Genomic DNA, 24,084 nt, shown 5'->3' with positions numbered 1-24,084 from the left:
CAGAAGGCCTCCGGAGCCTGGGGAGGCAGTTTTTGCCCTACTGGAGGCTCGAGAAAAGCCTCCGGAGCCCAGGGAGGGCAAAAACGCTCCCCTGCCATGGTGCAGTAGGCCGACATGGTACACCCACCATGGCCACACTCACCCAGCAACCGGACAGAGAACCCCTTGCTAAAAAATTTTGAAGCCCATCCCTGGTTACATGTATTTTTTCTGTTCACTTCCTAGTTGGGCTGTTTGGTTAAGAGGTCTCTAGTTTTGCATACTCTGCCTGAGGCTGGAACACAGGAATTGGCACACAGCTTTCCTGGATTAGCAGAGGGATCTCTCTCACACGGATATAGCCGTGGACATCCAAGAATGACATTATATGATGCTGCCAGCTGTTATATATATTTTACCCCTCTTTGGCTCATGGAATACTGAGAGCAATCTGTTACTTTAAAAAAAAAAAAAAGTAGAACAGTCCCAACCAAACAAGATTGGAAGCAGCAAATTATGGAAGCAAAACTACAGTATGATAATATTTAACAAAGTGTTAAGAGCCCAGCTGTAGCTGATGGGGTGATGAGAAATTGGACTATACTCCCAAAGTTCCATCGAGGAATAATAATTTCTAAAATTCCAGATGCCCATCTGAGAGCCTGTTATGTAATTTGGAAGACTCTTTTTCTCCAATCTGGTGCCCTCCAGATGGTAGAGCTCTGACTGTTTCAACAACTGTTCCCAAGGAAGCATCTGTGTTAGCTTCTTTACATGTTCTTTTTGTATGGGCTTTTCGTATACGATGCCCAAACCCCGTTGTTATTTTTAAATAGCACCTGGAAAGTCATTCTTCTTCTTGCCCAAACGTCCTTTTTTTTTCTCAATCTAACTGTAAGGGGTAGTTGTGCAATTAAGGAAACAAAACACGGCAATAACTGGGGATCTAAAAGCCGGAGCAGTCACTGCGTAGTTTATTCCTGTACAGGAACTTGTTCAGGTGACACAGACACATGTATATCCTTGCAACACCCTTATATTTATCAATAATCACATGCTACCTAAGCCGGGGAGCCCAAGGCAATTTTTGTGAGCATGAGATAGGGATGTTCCCTGAGCCCAGTTTTGGCTGGACGCCCAGCTGCACGGAAAGATTGGAACAGACACGTCTCTGCTGTCATAGCTACTGGCACACACAACACCCTGGTGTTGTTGCAGATCAGCAGTTTGGGGTGAAAAGAGGGCTAACTCTTTTTTAATCTGTTCTTCCTCCTGGGCTTTTAGGGATAGTAGTCTAAAACAGGGAAAGCAAAATAGTCTTTTCCTACCCCGTGTTACTACGTCAGAAAAGATTTCACATGTTAAATTCCTGCATGTTTAAAGTTTGAATGCATTGGACAGATGCCCATCAAGAAGCCACAAAGAAGCGATTGCTCCTGCTGGGACTTTTGTAATATGGAAGGCAATCACTAAACGCTGTGATTTTATGTACAGCAGTCCAGTAAAATCAAACCAATAATCCATGTGGTGTACAGATTAAAAACATCAGCATATGCTGCAATGGTAATGCCTGCAGAGCTTAGAACAGAAAAGGGATTTTGACTGAAAAATCCGTGCATCATTGTGTGGAAGCAGTGCAGCCTGGCAGGAAGTGACAAGAGATCGCTTGACCTCCCCCTCATTGTACCCTGTTTCCCCAAAAATAAGACATCCCCTGATAATAAACCCAATCGGGCTTTTGAGTTCATGCGCTAAAATAAGCCTCCCCTGAAAATAAGCCCTCCCTGAAAATATTTGCCTTCCCTGAAAATAAGCCCTCCCTGAAAATAAGCCCTCCCTGAAAAAACACACAGCTGGAAATCAGGTAAGACAGAAAGAGGAGCCCCGTCTTGCTCCACGCGCCCCAAAATAATAAGACCTCCCCGAAAATAAGGCCAAGCACTTATTTTGGGGTTCAAAAAAATATAAGACAGGGTCTTATTTTTGGGGAAACACGGTAGAAGGAGAACTGTGTGTATTAATGTAAGGTGGCAAAAAGTCAGGAGGAGTCTTATGGGACTTTTTCCAGCTAACACATTTTCTTAAAAGGCAGAAGCTCTTGTGAGTTCGCTTCATCCGATGGATCCTGTATTGCAATTTCACCTGCTAAAAAGGAAAGAGTTCATTATTTCACTGATGTGCTATAAGGCAAAGTGAAACCGAATCCAATCACATGGAAGGGTTTGCATAACACATGGCACCACGAATGGTCCTCCTGTGGTTTTCTACCCCTTGGTACAATTTTTTCCCCTTAGCCCACAAAATAAATCATGGGAACATTAGAATGTGTATTTATTTACTGTATTTGTATACAGCTGGTGCTCGACTTACGTCCACAATGGAGCCCAGAACTTATGTTGCCAAGTGAAAAATGTGTTAAGTGAGTTTTGCCCCATTTTACGACTTTTCTTGCTACATTTGTTAAGTGGCTCACCGCAGTTGTTTTTTTGTTTTTTGTGTTTGTTTTTAATTTGATTTATATGCCGCCCTTCTCCGAAGACTCAGGGCATCTTACAGTGCATTAAGCAATAGCCTTCATCCTTTTGTATATTTATACAAAGTCAGCTTATTGCCCCCACAACTGGGTCCTCAATTTACCTACCTTAGAAAGGATGGAAGGCTGAGTCAACCTTGAGCCTTGGAGAGATTCGAACCAGCAGAAATTGCAGGCAGCTGGTCTTAATAACCAGCTTAATAACAGGGTGCCTTAAACCCCTGTACTACCAAGGCTCTTGGTAGTTGTTAAAAGTTGTTAAATTAATAACACAGTTGTTAAGTGAAACTGGCTTCCCCATTTTGACTTTGCGTGTCAGAAGGCCGCGAAATATGATCACATGACTCCAAGATACTGCAAGCATCATAAATGTGAGTCAGTTGTCAAGCATCCGAATGCAAATCGTGTGACCATGGGGATGCTGCAACGGTCATAAGTGTGAAAAATGATCATGTCATTTTTTTCAGTTTCATTGTAATTTCAAATGGTCACTAAACAAACTGTTAAAAGCCAAGGACTACCTATACTGTCTTTATATATTTATATAGTGTCATGCCCTATATAATATGTGAGAGCCAGAGAGTACTAACCTTTGGAATGCTAGCAGCAGACCATTTTGAAGCATAATAAACCCCTCTCTACGCAAATGTGTGCAGGAGATTTAATTTTAAAACCACTAGTGTAATCACACACACCTGGGATTAAACAGGCCAGGAAAAAACCAAGGCCCCTTTCAGAGTAGATTTTTAAATGTTTTAGCAATTTGCACTTTTGGTCCCTAACAATTTTCAGGGGTGTCAAACTGGCGGCCTGTGGGTCGGATGCATCACATGCAGGCCATGCCATCCCCAGCTCCACAAATGGGGAAAAACATTGCAAAACGTCACATGACGGCGTGAGTTTGACACCCGTGCCTAACATCTTCTTTAAGGTTTTTAGCCTTGAGGAGACAAGAGAATATTTAATGGCATTCAGATCAGGGGTGAAATCTAAAATTTGTTACTACCGGTTCTGTGGGCGTGGCTTGGTGGGGGTGGTGGTAATGTGACTGGGTGGGCGTGGCCTTTTTTTTTTTTTTTTTACTTTTAAAACCATTTTTTCTACAACCTCTTCAGGGAAGAGGTTGTAAAAAAATGCTTTCAAAAGGCTCTGACGATCCCAGCTGAGTTGCCTGATCGGCAGAGACTTTTTTTCTTTTAAATGCCTCTGCCAATCAAGCAACTCAGCTTGGATCGTCAGAGACATTTAAAAGAAAAAAAGGGTTTTTTTTCTTTTAAAAGCCTTTGATGATCCCAGCTGAGCCGCGCAATCATCAGAGACTTTTTTTTTACTTTTAAAAGCATTTTTTCGGCTGAAGAGGTTGTAGAAAAGATGCTTTTAAAAGTAAAAAAAAAAAAAAGCCTCTGATGATTGTGCAGCTCAGCTGGGCATGCGGGGGGGAGGGCAGGGATTTTTGCTACTGGTTCTCCGAACCACCTGCCTCCATCGCTACTGGATCGGGCGATCCGGTCCGAACTGGGAGCATTTCACCCCTGATTCAGATATGTGAAAGAGGGTCCTATCCAATTAATGGCCCTATCCAATTTGCTTCTAATTAGGAAAAGCAACATTTTATATCTAAATAATTACAATTATTTAGCTTTAGCAAAAGGCTTAGCAACTGAGACTTCTTGAGTTTTTTTTTTTATTGTAGTAAGTAACCCAGCTTATTGTAGGAAACGTCCTGTATCTTCCATTAATATCGTTGACCAGAAGGAAGGATTGAGCAACCAAGGTATTCAGTAGGGCTCTCTCTGAATCATGCAAAATTAGATCTATTTTAAAAAGGATCCCTGAGCCTCTTCTGCTCTCTGTGTATGATAAGCCATCTGCTTAAGAGAGGCCAGAGCTCAATGGAAAAGCCCCATGTAGAAAGAGCCCTGTGTAATGGGAAAGGCATCCAGAGTGAATTGACAGATCTCCTTGCTGCAACTTTCTTGGGGAAGGACTTGGCAGACATGACAGGCAAGTGGAATCATAACCTGGTCTGGATTTAGCAGTGTCCTTGACTGTAAAAAGAGCAGGCGAGTAACCCATACCATAAATGTCCAGACACAAAGTCATTTTGGACCACACACAAGACATCTGAGATGCGGCAAGCTCACTCACACTTATTACGCCCCTCTTTGAACCCTGGTCAAGTTCAGGCGGTAGCTGACAAGAAGGGTGTGCACCTCTAGTGGGAAGGGAAGGGGGATCAATAGCACAGGGCCCTACTTTTCACCTTTGGAAAGGATAGCGGGTTGTCAGCTGATGCCTTAGACCTTGTTACCAGGGCAATTCTGCACATGTTTTCTCAGAAGGCTCCAGTGAATCAGCGTGATTCACTCTGAGGTAAATACGTAAAGGATTACAGGTAGTCCTTTGCTTGACATCCATTTGTTCAGGGACCATTTAAAATTATGGGGGCACTCAACAAATTATATTCATGACTGATTCTTGAAGTCCCGACCTTTGCAGTAACCCTAGATCACGTAATCAAAATTCAGATGCTTGGCTTCGAAACATATAGGAGTGCTTCAACTCCCCTCATCCATCTTTCTCCCCTTATCTCTGGCCTTTTGGCTTTCCTGCACTTTGCTGCCCTCCACCACTGCTGCCCCCAGCTGAATTTCGCCATCTTCTTTCTCCTGCTCCTGGGCCTAGACTCTAAGCACTGGGTGAGAGTGCAGCTCTGTGACATATACAGAAAAACCGCAGCACAGCCTTGTTTGCTGAAGGAAGTACCTATCCCCACTTACAAAACCAAACTTCTCTGCTCTTTGAGCCAAGGGAGCTGCAGTTAAATGAAGCAATACTATTGATACTCTTTTATACGCATCAGCCACCGTTATCCCTACTAGTGCAATTTTCTTTAACAGACTCTCCAAGGTTCCTCGCTGCTTTTGTCTTGGGCTTCAAAGCATCCTGCTGAGTTTCCTGCTTTCTTCGGTTACATAAATTAGCCAATCTTTTTTCTTTCCCTGCCTTCATTCAGACGGTGTAGCATTTCTGCGCTCCAGGTTTTTTTGTGGCAAAAAGCTATACAAATAGTCCTCACTTAGCATAATTAGAACCATTGGAATTGCTGTCACTAAGCAGGGCAATCACACAATGTTTTGCCAATGATCCCTTCGCTTAGGGATGGAAATTTTGGTCATTAAGTCAGAACTGTCCCATTGTTGAGGGAGGACCTCACACTTCTCTTGCCCTGGTGTGCTTACCTCCACTTCAATCTCCCATGCTCCATCTCTGCCCTTTTGTCCACGCTGCACTCTGTGGGTTACCCCTGCCACCCCCAGCTGACTTTGCCATCTTTTTCCTCCTGCCACTGGCCTGGGACCCTGGCACTAGGTGAGGGTGCAGCTTTGAGATGAATGTGACAAGCAATGTAGGCAAAGACAGGCAAAGACCTGTCTGCTGAAGGGAGCTTGCCAGGCCCAGCTGAGGAGGAGGTGGTGAGATGGGATAGTGAGATATGGTGTAGTGCACTTGATCCCTGAGTGAGATAGGAGAGGTGGCAGCAGTTCCCCAAGTGAAGGTGGAGGCTGTGAGGAAGACACTGTTTGAGATGGCAATAGAACTGAAGGAAGCAGAGAGAGAATGGCTTCCTAGAGGCACAGTGCATGCTCTGCAGCTCATATTGGTAATGCACCTGGAGACTTGGCCTAAAGGCTCCAGGAGAAGTAGAGGCAAGCTCAGCACCGCACCAACAGAACGTAACCAAGGCCCTCAGCTCCCTCTCAGACCAGCCTTCCTTTTGCAAAACCTCAAAAAGGTTCAGCAGCTTCCAATGTGCTGAAGCCAATGGTGGGTTGCCCCCAGTTCAGACCAGTTCGCAAGAACCAGTAGTAAAACCAGCGGGAGGCCCCGCTCACCACCCCAGATGTCATCATCAGCTATCTGCACATGTGTAGAAGCAATCCCATTGCAAACCGGTAGTAAAGGTAAGTAGAACCCATCCCTGGCTGTAGCCCATAGATTGGTTCTCTAGGGACCTTCTGGTACATGCTCTGCAGCTCACATTGGAAGCTGCTGGCTCTTCTCCACTCCCTCTGGTGATACAAGAGACAAATACTTTAAGTTTGGCTTCAGTCTTCACTCATCTTAGTGCACAGGTGTAAAGCAATCTTTAATCAAGAAACATTAGAACACCTGTAAGGTTAATGATCTCTTGAAGTACAGGAATATATTTCCTCTCATTTAGAAGTTCAAGTTGCTTTCCTCAATTGATGCTCTCCAGATGTATTTAATGAGAATTCTCATTCTCTTCCCCCAATAAATATATGAGTTGGAGATAAGCCAGCATATTGAAATGCAAAACATCATATTGATAGATAATGCTTTAGAGAGGCAGTAGTCTCCCAAAAAAATTATCACATATACTTTAATTTAAAAACAAACAAACTGAGCACTAATGTTGTTTATTAATAGTATTTATAAATCAGTTTGCACCTACTAAAATAGTGTCCATTTATTCATTAATATAGGTTAATTGATTTACATAAAATTCCAATATTTTCTCCCCATATTGATTGCTTTATAGACCTCACTTCAGGGACCATTTCTTTAGAATGAAACCACATTATCTTCTAGGAAATGCAATACATTTTCACAGCCAAATGAAGTCCAATACATTTGAAAAAGTAAATTTAAAATACAAGAAAACCCATATTAGTTAGCCAATGCAATAGTACCACAAAAACCATATTGCAAATATTACAAAGTCTATATCCTGTGTGGTTCTCAATATACATAGAAATACTTACAACAGGTAGCCAACCTCACTGGTGCTGAGTACCTGTTGTAAGTATTCCTTTATAATATAGTGATTGCATTTTAAAAATTTTTAAAGATTTTTGAACTTCAAAACTATCCTGAGTTCAGCAATCTCTGATTTCTAGAGAAGCAGAAATATTGCAACTTCAAAGAAGGTAAATATAGTTCCCAACAGCAATATAACCAATGGTGAAATCCAAATTTTTTTACTACAGGTTTTGTGGGTGTGGCTTGGTGGGCATGGTGTGGCTTGGTGGGCGTGGCTTGTGGGTGTGGCAGGGGAAGGATACTGCAAAATCCCCATTCCCACTCCACTTCTGGGGGAAGGATATTGCAAAATCTCCATTCCCACCCCACTCTGGAGCCAGCCAGAGGTGGTATTTGCCGGTTCTCCAAACTACTCAAAATTTCCACTACCGGTTCTCCAGAACCTGTCAGAACCTGCTGGATTTCACCCCTGCATATAACCATTCTTTTTTCAAGCCTTTCCTCATAGCTTTTTCTTTCCAGTTCTCAAAATACTGAATTCTATGATAATCTCATTTTCTTGTTTACAATAATGCAACTTCAGAATCTATCAGTTCTAAACCTTGGAATTTTCCCTTACATATCAGCACAAAATACGCCTTTTGGTTTCAACCAATTTCCTGTGCCTCTCGGGCTACATAAGGAGACTTACCAGCCATGGGCTGGGCTGAGCCGTTTCCATACATTCCTCATTTCTAATTGATGGTCATAACTCGTTCCAATATTAACAGTCATTTATTTTGCTCTACTTATCACAAGAGTAGATCATGCTGGTTTAAAAGACAGAGAATTTTCTGTATTTCTTGCACCACCTCTATCCACTGCTGACCCTTCTGATCAGAGCTGAGCCAGAGTCAGAGTATATTGGGTGCACTATTATATAAGGGACTATTTTCTAGTGAACCTCAAAGAAGCAACTATAAGCTTATTTAACCATGAACCAAACCCAACAGCTGGACATCAGGACTGATGGTATAGGACCACACCATTTATGTTTAAAAACTTACACAGTGTTTATTGAGGAGTATTAGTTCAGTGAGGCAACCTGGCAGTTCCTGATAAAATATGGAAGCCAGAGAAGTCATTAATCAGACTACGTACACAAGATCAATTGTGGCTCTATTTCCAAGTTTCAGTCATGAATAACATGCTTGATTTGTGAACAGTCTTTTCATAGAAGTCATTATTGTATAAATCAAGTGCACAAACACCAAAAAAACCATATTGGACTTTTAATACACTTAATGTAACATATTAAAAACACTTATTTCCAGAATGTTACATGATAAGCATATCATGTGGACGGGTCCAAGTGATGATAAATCCATCCTTGTTGAAAAGGATATTCCCAGCTCTTTTTAAGGAGGCACTGGTGTACCCCTTCCTCAATAAGCCATTGCAGGATCGTGTCATTCTGGACAATTTTTGCCCAGTCTCCCACCTCCCTTTTTAGGGAAGGTGGTTGAGAAGATGGCGGAGTTGCAATTCCAAAGGATCCTGAAGGAAATGGATTATCTCTGGATCATTTTCCGTCAGGTTTCAGGCCCGGATATGGGACTAAAATGGCATTGGTCATACCCATGGATGATTTCTAGAGGTGGAACATCCATCCCTGCTCTTTTTAACCTCTCTGTAGTTTTCAATACCATGGTATCTTTTGGGGCCAACTTAGAGTTAGGGATGAGTAGCACGATTCTATGCTGGTTCACCTCTTTCCTCCGAGGTCAATCCCAATCAATATTGATAGAGAGTGAGAGGAACAGCTCTTGGACATTGCTTTGTGTGGTGGCACAGGGATAGGTGCTCTCTCTGCTTTTTAATATCTGCATGAAACTGCTGGCCAAGACCATCTGTCACCATGAGATGAGGTATCATCAGTACGCTGATGATACCCTGTTATATATCTCTATCCCATGTGAAGTGAGTGACGTTCTTTTGTGGTGCCTGGAGGCTGTGGGGGCCTGAATGGGGAACAACAGACTCCAACTGAAGCCTGGCAAGACAGAATGGCTGTGGGTGGGCTCCTCTGTACCCAGGAGTTTATCACCTGTGGTCTTGGATGGGGTTGTACTAACCCAGACTGATCCAGTGTGTAACCTGTACATCCTCCTGGATTCACACCTCCTGCTCGAAGAGCAGGTGGCAGCTGGGGCTAGGAGGGCCCTTTGTTGTGCATCAGTTGTGTTGTGCACCAGTTGTATTGTGTACCAGTTATGCTGTTTCCAGGGTAGGGAGGCTCTCCACTCATTGGTCATTTCCTGTTTGGACTACTGCAATCCACTTTAATAAGGCTACCCTTGAAAAGTTCCAGGAAGCTTCAGCTGGTACATAATGTGGCCACACGGGCAATTTTAGGTGCCCAAAGAAGGGTACATGTAACACCTATGTTCTACAAGCTGTATTCGATACCAGTTTATTTTCAGATCCAATTCAAGACGTTGATTGTGACTTTTACAGGGCATAGGGCCAGGCTACCTACAGTAATGTCTTTCTCCCATTACATCAACCCATCCCACCTAGTCAGGCAGGGAAGGAATGTTGAGGACCCCTTTAGTTAAAAATTCCAACTGGCAGGGTCCAGGAAGAGAGACTTCTCTGCCGTTGCCTGTGGAACATTCTTCTCCCGGAAGTGAGACAGGCCCTCACTCTCCTGGTCTTCCAAAAGAGCTAACACATGGCTCTTTGGCCTTGCATGGGAGCATGGGACTGGTTAGTCCCTGAAAGCCCATCCTTCAGATCTTAACTGATTTTAATCTCTTGCCTCTTCTTAATTTTTTAAAAATTTTCAACACACCCACACACACACACAGGGAGGGAGGGAGTTTTATATTTTTTAACTTTTTATTCAACACTGCCTACAGCCTGTTTTTGAGGGAAATGGGCAGTACAGAAATGTGGAAAATAATTAAATAAATAAATAATGTTCATTTTAGGATTTTTTTTTAGACCTAAATAACAATAATGCATACTAACACAGTCATCCTATGTTTGGAAAGACTGGCTTTCACCATTTGAAACTAAAGGGCACAACATATAACAAAACCTATGTAAAGGAAGGTATATATAATGTATGCATACCCATGTAAATGAAAACATGTATTTTATGCTTACAAAAACCTGTTTTAGGTCTAAAGACATTTGTTTAAATAAGGAGGCATCCCATCTATCTCTAAAACAAAGAAACCTTTATTTGTATTAAGCTAACACATTCCACTCCATTCATAATGATTGGATAAATTTCTGAACTTCAGAACCTGCATGGCCACTCAGTAACATTGGATGAATGAACGTACTTTGACTCTCCACTAATCATCTGGTATGTTTTACTGGACTCCCAGTTTGGAACAGACCGTGGGAAAAGAAAAGGGCAAATCCTTCTTATAACTTATGTCATGATGTGATGATTCAGCCAGGACCGCCAAAGTTAACTGGATGAATGCTGCATGGATTTGAGGACGAACAAGCTAACATGAAGCTATCTTGCCTTTAGCTCTCGAATTTATCACTGCTGTTTCTCACTGGGGTAACAAAGGGACTCTTGGCTTTTGCCAACCAATCAGGTTACCAGTTAGTAAGTAAGTAAGTTCCTGTTAGTAAGTAACCCCTTTAAATTAATTACTGTACATTTGATATTTGGTTATTCTGCACCACACACACAGACAAAAAATAAAACTTCTTGCTATGGGTGCCACATTTTTAAGAAGTGGCACCTCATTAGGATGTCTCCAAGTCTCCTGGAAGGAACCTAAAGGGTACTAGACAAGAGTGTCAGCTTTAAAATAGGGACATAGATTGGGGAAGATATAATCCCTAAGAATTTGCCCCAGTTAAACTCCTTGCTTGTTGGAGTGAAAGCAAGCTTTCTGTTCATCCTGCTAGAACAAAAATTCATGCTTGGGTGTTGCAAATGAACCAGGTATTTAGATAATTGGCAAAGAAAAATTGGTACTTCTCAATGTCAGTTAAAACTGTTCTGGTGCTGTCTAAAAGACTTGGCATCTCAGCAGATCCAGGATTATATCTATGGGCTAACTTGTCAGATAGAAATTGCCCACACAAATATACAACTGGGCACTTACTACAGTAATTTATTGCAAACCCTGGGGGAAATGACTAAAAAATCTCTGAACTGGCCAGAACATCAAAGTGCTTAACAAAAGGTTGATAAAAACCTCATGCTTATCATGCCAGACCCTGTAAAAACTGAGGATTGTAAATGGTGCTTTTGTAAATCAAGCAGCACCTGATTTCAGGCAACATTTTTTTAAACAATCCTATCTAACTGGCCAAACATGGATCCTAGGAATTGAACAGAATAACTATTTTTGCTTTTAATCAAAGAAAAAGAAAGACATGAACAAGGCACCAGTATTTTCTGTTGGCAAGCATTTGTCTATGTAAATTTGTGTATGCATTTGTCAAGGCAAGTGGGTAATACACGGCTTGCTTCACCTTATTCTCAAGATATGTGGTGTTTGTGTCTGCACATATGTATGTACTGTATATAAAATGTTAATTTGGAAACCGTTTCGAGCTGGAGAGAGAAAATTAAAAGCAATGTGGGTCTGTCTTGTGAAAACTGAACAATTGGACAAACTGGACAAACTCCCCACAATTGGAAGCAAGCTATGGCCAGGCCATTTATATTCCCTTTGTGTATGTTGAATGCATAATAGAAATTAGGAAATTTCTTCTTAGCTTACCGCCATTTACTCTTCATTGTTTGAAGTCTGTGTTCAGTAAGTCATGCCATATTGAACTACTTCTATTTTTTGCCCCCCCTCCCCTCAACAAAAAAAAAAAAAAAAACTTTGTGAGTATGAGTGAGAAGCTCTCAATTTTGTTGGTCAGGATTGTTTGTCTGATTTCCTAATTGCATGGGAGGAATTGAAGACCTGTTCATGTCCCACTGGGCTGGGCTTTTGGGGTCCTGAAAGAGTGAGCATTGTTCTACTTAGCCTGGGATTCTGTCTATTCTTATTTCCTTTTGTTATTGAATACATTAAGAAAACAATGAATAAAACATGTAGGTGTTAAATTGAATGAAACTAATCACTGTTACAGTAAATCTTTTTGTGGTCCTTCAGAAAGTGTGGGTTCCTATGATCTGTTAAGATTGCTGTCACTCCAGAGCAGCTTCAGAGCACTCAGAAAGATAAGATTTATTGCTGATATCTGGCTTCACGATCCATGTTTTCCTGTAGCTCAAGTACATTCTCTTCTGACATTAAAAAAGGAGGAAGGAAAGCTAGGAACCAAAGTAGTAGAAGCAATTACAAGCATGGAAAGATTCCTCTCAACATTTGAGGAGTTTTTTTAAAAATCTGAGGAAAAGGTTATGGTTTTTATTATTAAACAAGACAGTCTTTACAGCTGCACAATTCTGGGATTAACTCAAAATAGTTAAATTCAGTTGTGGCCTTAGATCAGTAATATACTGTATACAACGAGCTATGCCAAAATGTAGCTTGTTTTTAGTTTAGCATGTAACATACATCCAACTACCGGTAAGCATGTTTTATTCAGTAAACCATATTTAAACAAGCAATGTTGTATGAGATCAGCCACGTTTCCTCAGCCTGAAGTAGAATGAGAAGAATCATATACACTGCACATTTGGAGAAAGGGTTAGCCTAAAACAGAATACAAGAGATACTATATAGAAGTTATTAATGCATTTTTTCAGCATTTCCATAGCAATTCAGACAAATAGAAATGAAGTAACCCTATGACTAATCAAGTTTTCATAAATGTCAGAAACAAATAAGCTACATTTATAGCTATCAGCAGCAGAGACAATTTTAAAATCTGTTTGCCATCATGAGTCATTTACCTTTTTAATAATTTTATTGAAATATATTCCATAAAAGAGGCAATTAGAAATAACATCAGTAGAATAGTTCCATTCTCTAATTGCCTAAGGGAGAAAAAAAAAGTCTTGTAGTAAGGCATGAGAAGGGGGGGCCTCAAACATTGGGGGGGGACTTTGGATCAGCCATTAGAAAGTGGGGGGGAGGAAAGAATCCAAAATCACAAGAGCTGAGCTGAAAAATAAAAGCTGAATCAGCTATCACTTTTAGTGGTTCACTTCCACCAGATTCAGAGTAGGTATCTTTTTATTTTAGTCCCCAATAATTAGCTTCAGTCTGCCTTTAAAGATTGTGGAATTGAACCTTTATATATGCATGTTCTTATGTCTTTTGGGGGAAAAGACATGTGCATATAAAAACACCTTTCAAATCTTAATTCTAATTATTTTGTAAATAGATCAACCTTTGACAGCTGAAAGGGATTACATTTTTACAAATATCGTAAAATTTATGTAAATAAAATTGTGCAAACCAGACATGAATCCTAAACAACTGGACTGAACCAAATTCTTTTGCCAGCAAAAGACGCCTTACTGTAACATAACTTTTATTACCAAAAGGAAAAAAAAAACCATGAAAAACATGGCTGTAATACAAAGGCACCTTATTTGTAATGTTAGTCTAGCGTCTAGATTTTGTATTTATATATTGCCTGCTTGTAAATAATTTTTATTTTTATATTTATACAGGTAGTCCTCGATTTACGACCACAATAGAGCTCAACATTTCTGTTGCTAAGTGAAACATTTGTTAAGTGAATTTTGCCCCATTTTATGACTTTTCTTGCCAACAGTTGTTAAGTGAATCATTGCAGTTATTAAGGTAGTAACATGGTGGTTAAGTGAATCTGGCTTCCACATTAATGTTGCTTGTTCAAGTCACAAAAGGCCTGACCCGGGACACTGCAACCATCATAAATAGGAGTCAGTTTGCCAAACATCCAAATTTGGGGATTCTGCAACAGTCGTAAATGTGAATCATGGTCATAAGTCACTTTTTTCAAGGTGTTTTTTTTTTGTAACTTTCAACTGTCACTCAATGAACTGTTGTAAATCGAGGACAACTTGTATTATACGCTGCTCATTACTTCTTTGAGTTGGGAGACCTTGTAAAACTTGAAATGAAGGAAGATGGAAATCAAGAGACCATCTTCTTCTTCTAAAGACCATCTTGCAAAAAGCATTGCTGCAAAAAAAGGAAAAAAAAAACGGGAGAAGGACAAACGAACAGCAAAATTGGGATTGATATAACCGGGCGGCCGCCGTTTTTATTCAAAAACACCAAAGATTCACCATCGCGCGAGCCTTCACCCTCACACGGATCGTCGCTCCCAACGACTTCAGGATTGCCGCTTCCTACTCTCCCGCTTTTTGGCCGCCTCTTCCGGTACGCTGCGCATGAATGACGTATCGCCCTGATCTGGGGGAGGGGAGGCGCATGCGCATTTGCGACCTCTGCCTACATAGTTCCGGTTGGTATAAATTACCGGTAGGTATAGTCTTTAAGTGTTGTTGATGACGTAACGAGGGACGTAAAACTATGGCAAATCAGCTGTTGGCTCTGCAGTAATAAGGATGAAGATGTAAATCTCGGAGGTCACTCCTTGTTCCGAGAAATAATTTAATTTGCCGTGTGTCTGCCGTGCTAGAGGCCTGTTCATAAACAATGCCTTCTCAACAGTCAGTTTGAACCATCAGCTTATAAGGTGTGTTGAAAATGCAAATTTTTTGCCAGTGGAGTAAGTCGGTCCAGGGGAGATCGAACTAAAAGGGACGATTGGGCTTTATTACTGTAGAAAAAACACGCAGATGCAGCTTTTTTCCCACCTCGCCCCCCTTCCTCTGCTTTTTCGCCAATTTTTTTTAAAAAAATATATTTTGGGGATATTCTGTAGTTTTCTGGACGGGAAAGGGAAAACTGCACCTTGTTACGCAACCTCTCAGGGTATAGAATAGAATAGAATTATTTTTATTGGCCAAGTGTGATTGGACACACAAGTAATTTGTCTTTGGTGCATAGGCTCTCGGTGTACATAAAAAGAAAAGATACGTTCGTCAAGAATCATAAGGTACAACACTTAATGATAGTCATAGGGAACAAATAAGCAATCAGGAAACAATATAGATATAAATCGTAAGGATACAAGCAACAAAATTACAGTCATACAGTCATAAGTGGGAGGAGATGAGTGGTGGGAACGATGAGAATATTAATAGTAATGCAGACTTAGTAACTAGTTTGACAGTGTTGAGGGAATTATTTGTTTAGCAGAGTGATGGCATTCAGGAAAAAGCTGTTCTTGTCTCTAGTTGTTTTGGTGTGCAGTGCTCTATAGCGTCGTTTTGAGGGTACGAGTTGAAACAGTTTATGTCCAGGATGTGAGGGGTCTGTAAATATTTTCACAGACCTCTTTTTGACTCGTGCACTATACAGGTCCTCCATGGAAGGCAGGTATGAAACAAAAACAAATGAATAACACACTCCCACAAGCATCTCGTCCTTTTTAAACCAATGAAATAAAATACCAACAAAAACCAGCTTTCTTTTTTAACTGGTTAAAAAACCATCGCCAAACTTTCAAACCTTTACTGCATTAGCATCTCCCTAACCATCGCATCTCCCATTTGCATTGGGGGGCAGCAAAGGGCGAAACTGTTTTCTCTGAAACCCGGAAGTTTGACCCTTCAACGATGGCGTCTGTGGTTTGCTTTCTTGGACCGTACCAAGAGCGGCAGGGGGGGGGAGGGAAATGTTATCTCCGCAATTTCTATTTTAAAAGCCTGGAAAGGGTTAAAAGCCTTTATGTAAATGAAATTCAGGCGTTTCTCCCGGCGGGCGGGCAGAAGCGACCTCGGCCAAGAAGAGTAAGTACTTCGGGCTCGCCCTTGAGGATGATTTTTCAAATCCCTCTCTCCCATGTTGTCTTAGTTGGGCCGATCCGAAGATTAAGTTGCTTGTGTAGGGAAGCACCCAGATCTGGGACAGGTGAGTTGCCAGCTGTTATTCCCACTAGGCACCCCTCTGCCTCTTTATGCCCCCCCTCCCACCTCCCAGGAGGCGCGAGCCCTTGTCCGGTCGGTTGCCTTAGTTACCGAGGGCCTCCTCCTCCTCCTTCCCCCTCCCCTCGAAGAAAGCCTAAGGAGTGTTTTGGTCACAGCACTGCGGAAGTCACAAGAGGTTTACCACCCCTCTCAGGGCTGAGGTCTGCGTTAGGAACAAAACACGTTCTTTTCCCTGGTGGGGTTCAAAAGCCCAGCGTGGTGTATTGGTGAAAAGACTGAAATATATGGGCTTAAATGTCCCAGCCAATCAGGTCATTCGGAAATAATTCGAAAATAAAAAGTGACCTCACATAGGTGGGTACATGAGGACGAAAGACCGTCCTTACTTTTGTTGTTGGGTCAATGGGTGGCCTTACTTGCAATTTTTTCCAAGTTACAGTGCTGCTGGGTTGAGGACTACAGTATTATATCCCCAAGGTGCTTTTTCAAAAGGCAACTGGACTTCTTTTTTTTTCTCCCCTTGAAGACATTTAGCTTCTCATCCAAGAAGCTTCTTCAGTTCTTGGATGAGAAGTGAACCGTCTTTAAAGAAAACAAAGAAAGTCCAGTTGCCTTTGGAAAAAACACCTTTGGGGCAACCATGACCTGGATGACTCCATAGATGTTGAGGACTATTGCATCTTTCAAAATTCTTGGGAAATAATGGGATTCTTTTTTTGTTTGGCGATCACTTTCAATCTCTTGCACTTGATGACACAAGATAACTGGGTTGTTATCATTTGGGGCTCTGTTACTGATTTTGTTTCCGAAGAATTAATATTGGTTGAACATGAACAGTAACTGTTAAAATCAGTTTTGAGGAATAAACCGAACCTTTCTAGCATTGTTTTGGACTGTCTCACTTTTCAGAGTTTTTAATTTTTAAAACTTATGTGAAATTTAAAACTGATTTTGATTTGCCTTAGAGTGCTTCTTCGTAATTTATTCAGTATCAGCATTTTTATTTGTAGTTCCAGAAAACTAGGACAATATGAACCAGTTATGAAGTTTAAGACAGCCATGCAACTCAGAACAATTGTAAAATCCTCAAAATGGCCCGTTTCACGCTGTTCTTTAGAACAGTTTGGAACCAGACATTTTCCACCTGCTCATATCTATCTACTATAGATGCTACAGTTTTCCAGACTGCTCATGTAGCTTTTTTTCAAGAGTGCTTGCTTATTTTTCCTTTGCAGAAGTCACAATGAACTGCCGTTCAGAAGTGCTGGAGATATCAGTTGAAGGTCGCCAGATTGAAGAAGCTATGCTGGCACTTTTGCACACCATATTACTTCATCGCAGCACAGGAAAATTCCATTACAAGAAAGAAGGCACCTATTCAATTGGGACAGTTGGCACACAAGATGTTGATTGTGATTTCATTGATTTCACCTATGTCAGGGTTTCTTCTGAGGAACTTGATCGTGCACTGAGAAAGGCAGTTGGAGAATTCAAGGTAAAAGTTAAGTATGTTTATTTCAGAATGATATGCATTTCCTGTTGCTTGTTCAGAATCATTGTTTGGCCCAGAATACAGATGCCAGACAGTTAGCAGGCTGTTTCCAGGATTAATTCAAGGTGTTGGCTTTATTTTACAGAGCCCAAATCGGATTGGGATTGGAACATATCTGGAATTAATGTCCAAAAATTCTGTTTCTTTGCTAAATCTGTTTACTATTTCTTGAGCAATGTGTTCCTAAAAGAGGGAGTCTTCACATGCAGATTACAGAACAGTTTACGAAAGTATTCTTGATTCCATCAATACACAGTTAGCAAGCTGTGAAAGCAATATTATTTCTATATTATTTAAATATTTGTTCTCTTTATAATGATTTAAATTATTTAATTTAAATTGCTGCACCAGGTCATATTAAAATAAATCTCAAAGTGATTTACAATTAAAATTATACCCTGTTTTCCCCAGAATAAGACATCCCCTGATAATAAACCCAATCGGGCTTTTGAGTGCATGGCAATAAGGCCAACACTTATTTCAGGGTTCAAAAAATATAAGACAGGGTCTTATTTTCGGGGAAACATGGTAATTAGTGAATTACAGTCAGTTTACAAATTTTAAAATAAGCATTAAAATAAAAAATGCAAAATTAGGATACTGTTAATGATGCATAGAAAAAAAATGGAATTGAAAAGTTTAAGATCATAGCATAGTTAACATAGTTTTGAAAGCCCTAGGAATATAAAAATGTCCTTGCTTGGCACTAAAAGGACAGTAAGGAAGCATGCTAGGCCACATATTTAATCCTTTTGAGAAGTGTAACTCCATATAAAATTGTTGGAATTCTGCTCATCAGGATAGGTAACCTATCCACTAACAGCACCCCTATCTTATCTAGAGTGATCTTCAGTTTGTTGGCCGTTATTCAATCCATTACTGTATCCAAGTGCTGATTCAGCAGTGTCTAGCATAGACCCCTATGAAAAAGCAAGGTAGAGGTTACTATTGGTATGCTGCTAATTTACTTCATATCTCTGAGTGAACGCATTCAGTGATTCCATGTAAAAATTGAACAGCATGATGGGTAAAATTACACTTACAGGATTAGGCAGCATAAACATCATGAAGAAGACTATCTAGGTATGAGTTAAACCACTCAAAGCTCATTTTACTCACTTTTAAGGTGGGCAATCTTTCCCAAAGAGTATCATTGTGGTGGTATCACGCGAGAGATCCAAGAGAATCAACAGGATTGCACTCTCCCTGTCTCTTTCCCAACAAAAATCATCCAACATGATGACCGAGGTAGTTTCGGGGCCAAAACTAAGTCTACATTCTTACTGAAAAGGAAATACCATATTTTTCACACTGTAAGATGCTCTGGACCATAAGATACACCTAGCTTTTGGGGAGGAAAACAAGAAAAAAAAACTGCCTCTACCTCCCAGCAATTTGTCTCCTTGCAGCTAACAGCCTCGCCAGCTTCAGCACAGCCTGATTTAGCATGAGCAGCTGATTGGCGTTTGGATTGGCCTCCCAGAATACTGCCGATCAGCTGTTCCAGGCTGCGGGGATCATTGCCGCTGTCGCATATCGCTACCTCCAGCACCCCATTTTCGGTCTCCGTGCACCCCATTTTTGGCAGTGATAGGCAGCGGGATCCCTGCCGCCTGGAACAGGCCGAAAATGGAACACACAGAAGCCGAAAATGGAGTGCACAGAGACAGCAAAAGGCGGTGGCGATGGGTGGCAGCAATCCCCGCAGCCTGGAACAGCTGATCGGCAGTATTCCAGGAGGCCCATCCAACCACCAATCAGATGCTCGTGCTAAATCAGCCTGTGCTGAAACTGGTCAGGCTGTTTGCTGCAAAGAGGCAAATTGCTGGGAGGCAGAGGCCAAAGAGTGGGGGCCAGTAGGTGGGCGGGGCTTCGGCAACATTCGCTCTATATGATGCATAGACATTTCCACCCACTTTTTTGGGGGGGGGGGGAGGAAGTGCGTCTTATACACAGAAAAATACAGTAGATTTCATCCAAGAATATCTGGATGTGATTAACCACCATATGCTCAATCCCTTTTGTCAGGAGAAGGATATTGGCCTGTAAATGTTTACATTTTATTCAGTAATCATCTCACTGCAGCCTCCTTTAATAAAGCTAGAACCACTCCTTGTAGCAACATATTTATAATTTTATGGTTCTAGAAAATGCTGCCCATCTACTACATATGCCAAACTAAGCCATGAGAAGCACCTTGTCTGCATCATTGAAGCCGTAAGAACTGAAACTCATCCCAAAAAATCTGACAGGTCCTTGGACAAATAGTAGAGTCTGTCATGCCACATTAGACTGATTTTGTCCTTGAAGTATCTGACTGACATGTCCAACAACTATGATTTTTTTTCATATAATTCATATATGAGCCAGACCCCTGAACTCCTTGCATCACTCAAAAAAGTTCCACTGGTGCTGAGGGTACACAACAGAAGGAGAAAAAATATTGCCATAGTATAGGCTCAATAATGAGTTCTTACTAGCATCCAATCAGATTCAAGATGTGTTTTCTTCTACTTGTGTTTTATAGTCTTCCTCCAACTGCCTGCTTTACCCTCAGCCGAGATGTGTACCAAGGGGCTGAATGGGCTCTGCACTGGGAAGAGGAGTTTGAAGAGCAATTGTTTCAGCTGCTGTCATCATCTCTGTAGCCAAACATTTGACAGGGATTAAGGAAAATGCTTCAGAGCCTTCTGGAAGCCATTGGAATCTATCATCTTCTGAGATGATAGAGTTCCTCACCCCTGCAGTGAAAAATAGTCTCTGCAAGCTTTATTTTCAATACAAAATAATATATGACAGAAGAACAGATATAAACATAGCCCCTTTTCAAACCATCATCCACTTGCCCACTAGGGAAAAAAAATCCAGAGTCTGATTTGCTATTTGTGTTGGAGCAGTAACAAGTTAAGACAGACTCATCATTATCAAGAGAGTTATGACATTTTGAGTGGCTCCTGTAAGGCAGTCCCAATTTAAATATAGAAGACTTCTAGAACCAATATTCTAGAAGTCCTACACATCAAATCTGAAACCATCTCTAACAGCTCAGGCAGGAAGCATCCCAATCAGCAGAATGAACAGTACCAGCAGAAAATCCCATTTGAAATGTACAATACAAAATGCAAAAACATTCTAGATTGCCATTTGAATAGATGGGAGGGGGCTGGGAGAACTTTAAAGAGAGAGAGTTCCTTAAAGAACATTAAATTTATATGCAGTAACACCTACGATCACAATTTCAATATTGTGTTAGGAGTATCATTATTGAAGAATGTGCATATTGCTAAGGTTCTGTGGAAGTTATCATTTACAGCTTTCCACTGCAAAAGTACATTATGGTCAATAATCATTTTATAAATGGCCACTTTTATAAGCCAATTATTCTTGGCTATATCTTTTACGTTACGTTAACAATCTTTTCTTCCTCTTCTGCTGCCGTGAAAGTAAATATACTACAAAGCATGCATCTGATGAAATTCTTGGTCCACGTGAAAGGTTATGCCATAATAAATATGTCATCTTTAAAGTGGCGCCACAAGATACTTTATATTGCTGCAGGCTAAATGGCTATTGTTCAAAAAAGTGTTATATTTCTATCTTTTTTTCAGTAAATTGGTAATTGCTTCTTTTCTTCCCCAGGTAACAATTTTGAGTTGCCGCTTCTGTATCTTAATAAAAACTGTAATTCATTGCAGTTGCAAGTCACATGACTGGAATATATATATATATATATATATATATATATATATATATATATTGATTGTTCTTTTATTCGTAGGTTTATATGTATAATACTTTTCTAGTCAGGTTTTTCCTACGTAACTCAAGATGTTTGTATTGCCATAGTTGGGTGATTTGAGATATCACCCAACTATGGCAATACAAACATCTTGAGTTACGTAGGAAAAACCTGACAAGATAGATAGATAGATAGATAGATAGATAGATAGATAGATATAAACAAAACTTTCTTTTTTGGCAGTGGTCATTAAGTTTCTTTTATAGGTATTTTTTGTTCCAAACCAGAAGTAAATGCTGGAAACTGGCAAAAAATGCTGCAAAATGTCATGTGATTGCAGGAGGCTGCAAATGGCCATAAAGATGAGCCAGTTTCCAAGTGCCCAAAATGCAGTCATATCAGAGAGAGAGAGAGAGAGAGAGAGAGAGAGAGAGCGTGCTGCTGTTATAACTTCAAAAATAGATTATAAGTAAATCTGGAGAAGTCCATTGTAACTTCAAAGAGTTTTTATTTATTTATTTTTTTATTTTATTTTTATTTTTTGATTTATATGCCGCCCTTCTCCGGCTTACAATGTGTTAAGCAATAGCCTTCATTCTTTTGTATATTTATACAAAGTCAGCTTATTGCCCCCACAAACTGGGTCCTCAATTTACCTACCTTAGAAAGGATGGAAGGCTGAGTCAACCTTGAGCCTTGGCAAGATTCGAACCTGCAGTAATTGCAGGCATCTGGTCTTAATAACCAGCTTAATAACAGGGTACCTTAAACCACTGCACTACCAAAGCTCTTAAATTGTTAAATGACCAGTTGTAAATTGAAGTCTACCTGTATTAGAAACAGGTATCAAGAAAATAGTTTATGATTGAAACTATACCCATGTGTTAAGACCTACTATATTAAGGACTCTTCTTCAGTTCTTTTTATTAGAGGGTAGCATATGAAAACAAAATTGTCTTTGTGTCATTAGTGAGATTTCAGTTTTGGAATATTTTCTCTACAGAAAAAGAAAACATCATTCAGCATGGCATAACTTTGTTCCAAGTAAATATTCATAAGATTTTATTATAAATATACTGAAAATATACAATAATTCCAGTGAAACATGGAATAATGCTTTTTTCCCCCCTAGGACGCATTGCGAAACACAGGCAGTGATGGGATGGGCCAAATTTCCCTGGAGTTTTATCAGAAGAAGAAATCACGCTGGCCTTTCTCAGATGAGTGCATCCCTTGGGAAGTTTGGACGGTCAAGGTAAATGTAGTGAGTCTGGCTAATGAGCAGGAACGGCAGATATGTCGTGAAAAGGTAGGTGAGAAACTTTGTGAAAAGATTATCAACATTGTAGAAGTGATGAACCGACATGAGTACCTGCCCAAGATGCCTACCCAGTCAGAGGTGGATAACGTCTTTGATACAGGGCTGAGGGATGTCCAGCCCTACTTATACAAGATTTCTTACCAGATCACTGACTCACTTGGGACCTCTGTCACCACCACCATGCGTCGCCTCATCAAGGACACCCTGGCGCTCTGATGTCCAGGATATCATGGACCAGACATTTTTGAAAAGCAACACAAGCAATTGGTTTTCTGCTCTCACCTAGTTCCAGAGCTCCACATCCATCATTCTTGGAAATTTTTGGATTCTTGACATCCAGACATCCTGTTCTCATTCACTAACTGTTACAGGTCGAGGCTAGAATTAGCTTGTCCACCAGTTCACCAGATCCCAACTTCTTCCAATTGCAATAGAGAATGGAAACTAAGTCCTCTTCATGTCCTTTTCTGTTAAACTAAATTCCATTAGATGAACTTCAGTGTGTCTATGGGAAAAGATGGCTTGCATGCTTCATAAGTATTTTGGTAACATCTAATACACATAAGATAATACCAACATTTGCACTATCAATGAGCTGTAAACTAAAATGTAAACTAGATGCCCTGATTTCTTGATTTTGAGATCTTCTACAAGGCTGCCAAGGCTGAGGTTACTTTTCTTGGCAAAACGTGTGCCTTCCTTTCCTGATTACCTAATTGTTAGCTCATCTCTGGCTTTGGAATAATTAAATCTGTTAACAGGACATTTTTGCTTCTAGGTGCATGTTTTCAGGGTGGGAGTGTTTAAAGGTTTCAAGCCTTCTGTCTTTTTTGTAAGTGAAAATTACAAAAAGGACCCATTCTCCATACTTATTTTCAGTAGAGTTTGAAATCTGTAGCCTGTATTTCTAGAGAAAGAAATTTCATGTTTTGTATATATTTTACCAGTGTAATATTATATGTATAAAATAATCTGAGAATAAAAAGAAAATTCCTGTCTTTTGTGTCATAACTTTCTACAATACAAAGTAGCTTTGAACTAACCTATACCCAAAGACATCTAAATTATTCCAACTTGTTTAACTTTGGTTGATAATCATTGAAATCAATTTCAATCCTGATTTCAATGTTGAATTCAGTTATGTTCCCAATTCGTTTTTGAGTTTCATTTGGCAAAAGTGAAGCTTGGAAATGCCACAGAAATTCACATGATGAATTTGAGTTATTCTCTGTCCTCAAGCTAGCTTTCTTATTGAGACATAATA

At 40.4% G+C, this 24,084-nt stretch overlaps 1 protein-coding gene across 3 annotated transcripts; it reads left to right on the top strand.

Annotated features, from left to right (window-relative positions):
- The first annotated feature begins 14,661 nt into the window (after positions 1 to 14,661).
- Positions 14,662 to 23,818, top strand: ATG101 (autophagy related 101). 3 transcript variants are annotated; one of them, XM_087886897.1, is made up of 3 exons: positions 14,662 to 14,694; positions 17,444 to 17,703; positions 22,632 to 23,818. In XM_087886897.1, the coding sequence occupies exons 2-3, from the start codon at positions 17,452 to 17,454 to the stop codon at positions 23,034 to 23,036; spliced, it is 657 nt and encodes a 218-aa protein (XP_087743023.1). In that variant the 5' UTR covers positions 14,662 to 14,694; positions 17,444 to 17,451; the 3' UTR covers positions 23,037 to 23,818. The 3 variants fall into 3 exon arrangements, with proteins under 3 accessions (XP_087743023.1, XP_034268290.2, XP_034268291.1); XM_034412399.3 differs by lacking the exon at positions 14,662 to 14,694 and adding an exon at positions 15,882 to 16,191; XM_034412400.3 differs by lacking the exon at positions 14,662 to 14,694 and adding an exon at positions 16,373 to 16,562.
- The last annotated feature ends 266 nt before the right edge of the window (positions 23,819 to 24,084 follow it).

This window comes from Pantherophis guttatus, chromosome 2 (assembly GCF_059756535.1).
Source record: "Pantherophis guttatus breed Tessera chromosome 2, ASM5975653v1, whole genome shotgun sequence".
Lineage (NCBI taxonomy): Eukaryota > Metazoa > Chordata > Lepidosauria > Squamata > Colubridae > Pantherophis > Pantherophis guttatus.
The sequence above is the reverse complement of the archived record's forward strand: the minus strand, read 5'-3'. Positions and strand labels throughout refer to the sequence as shown.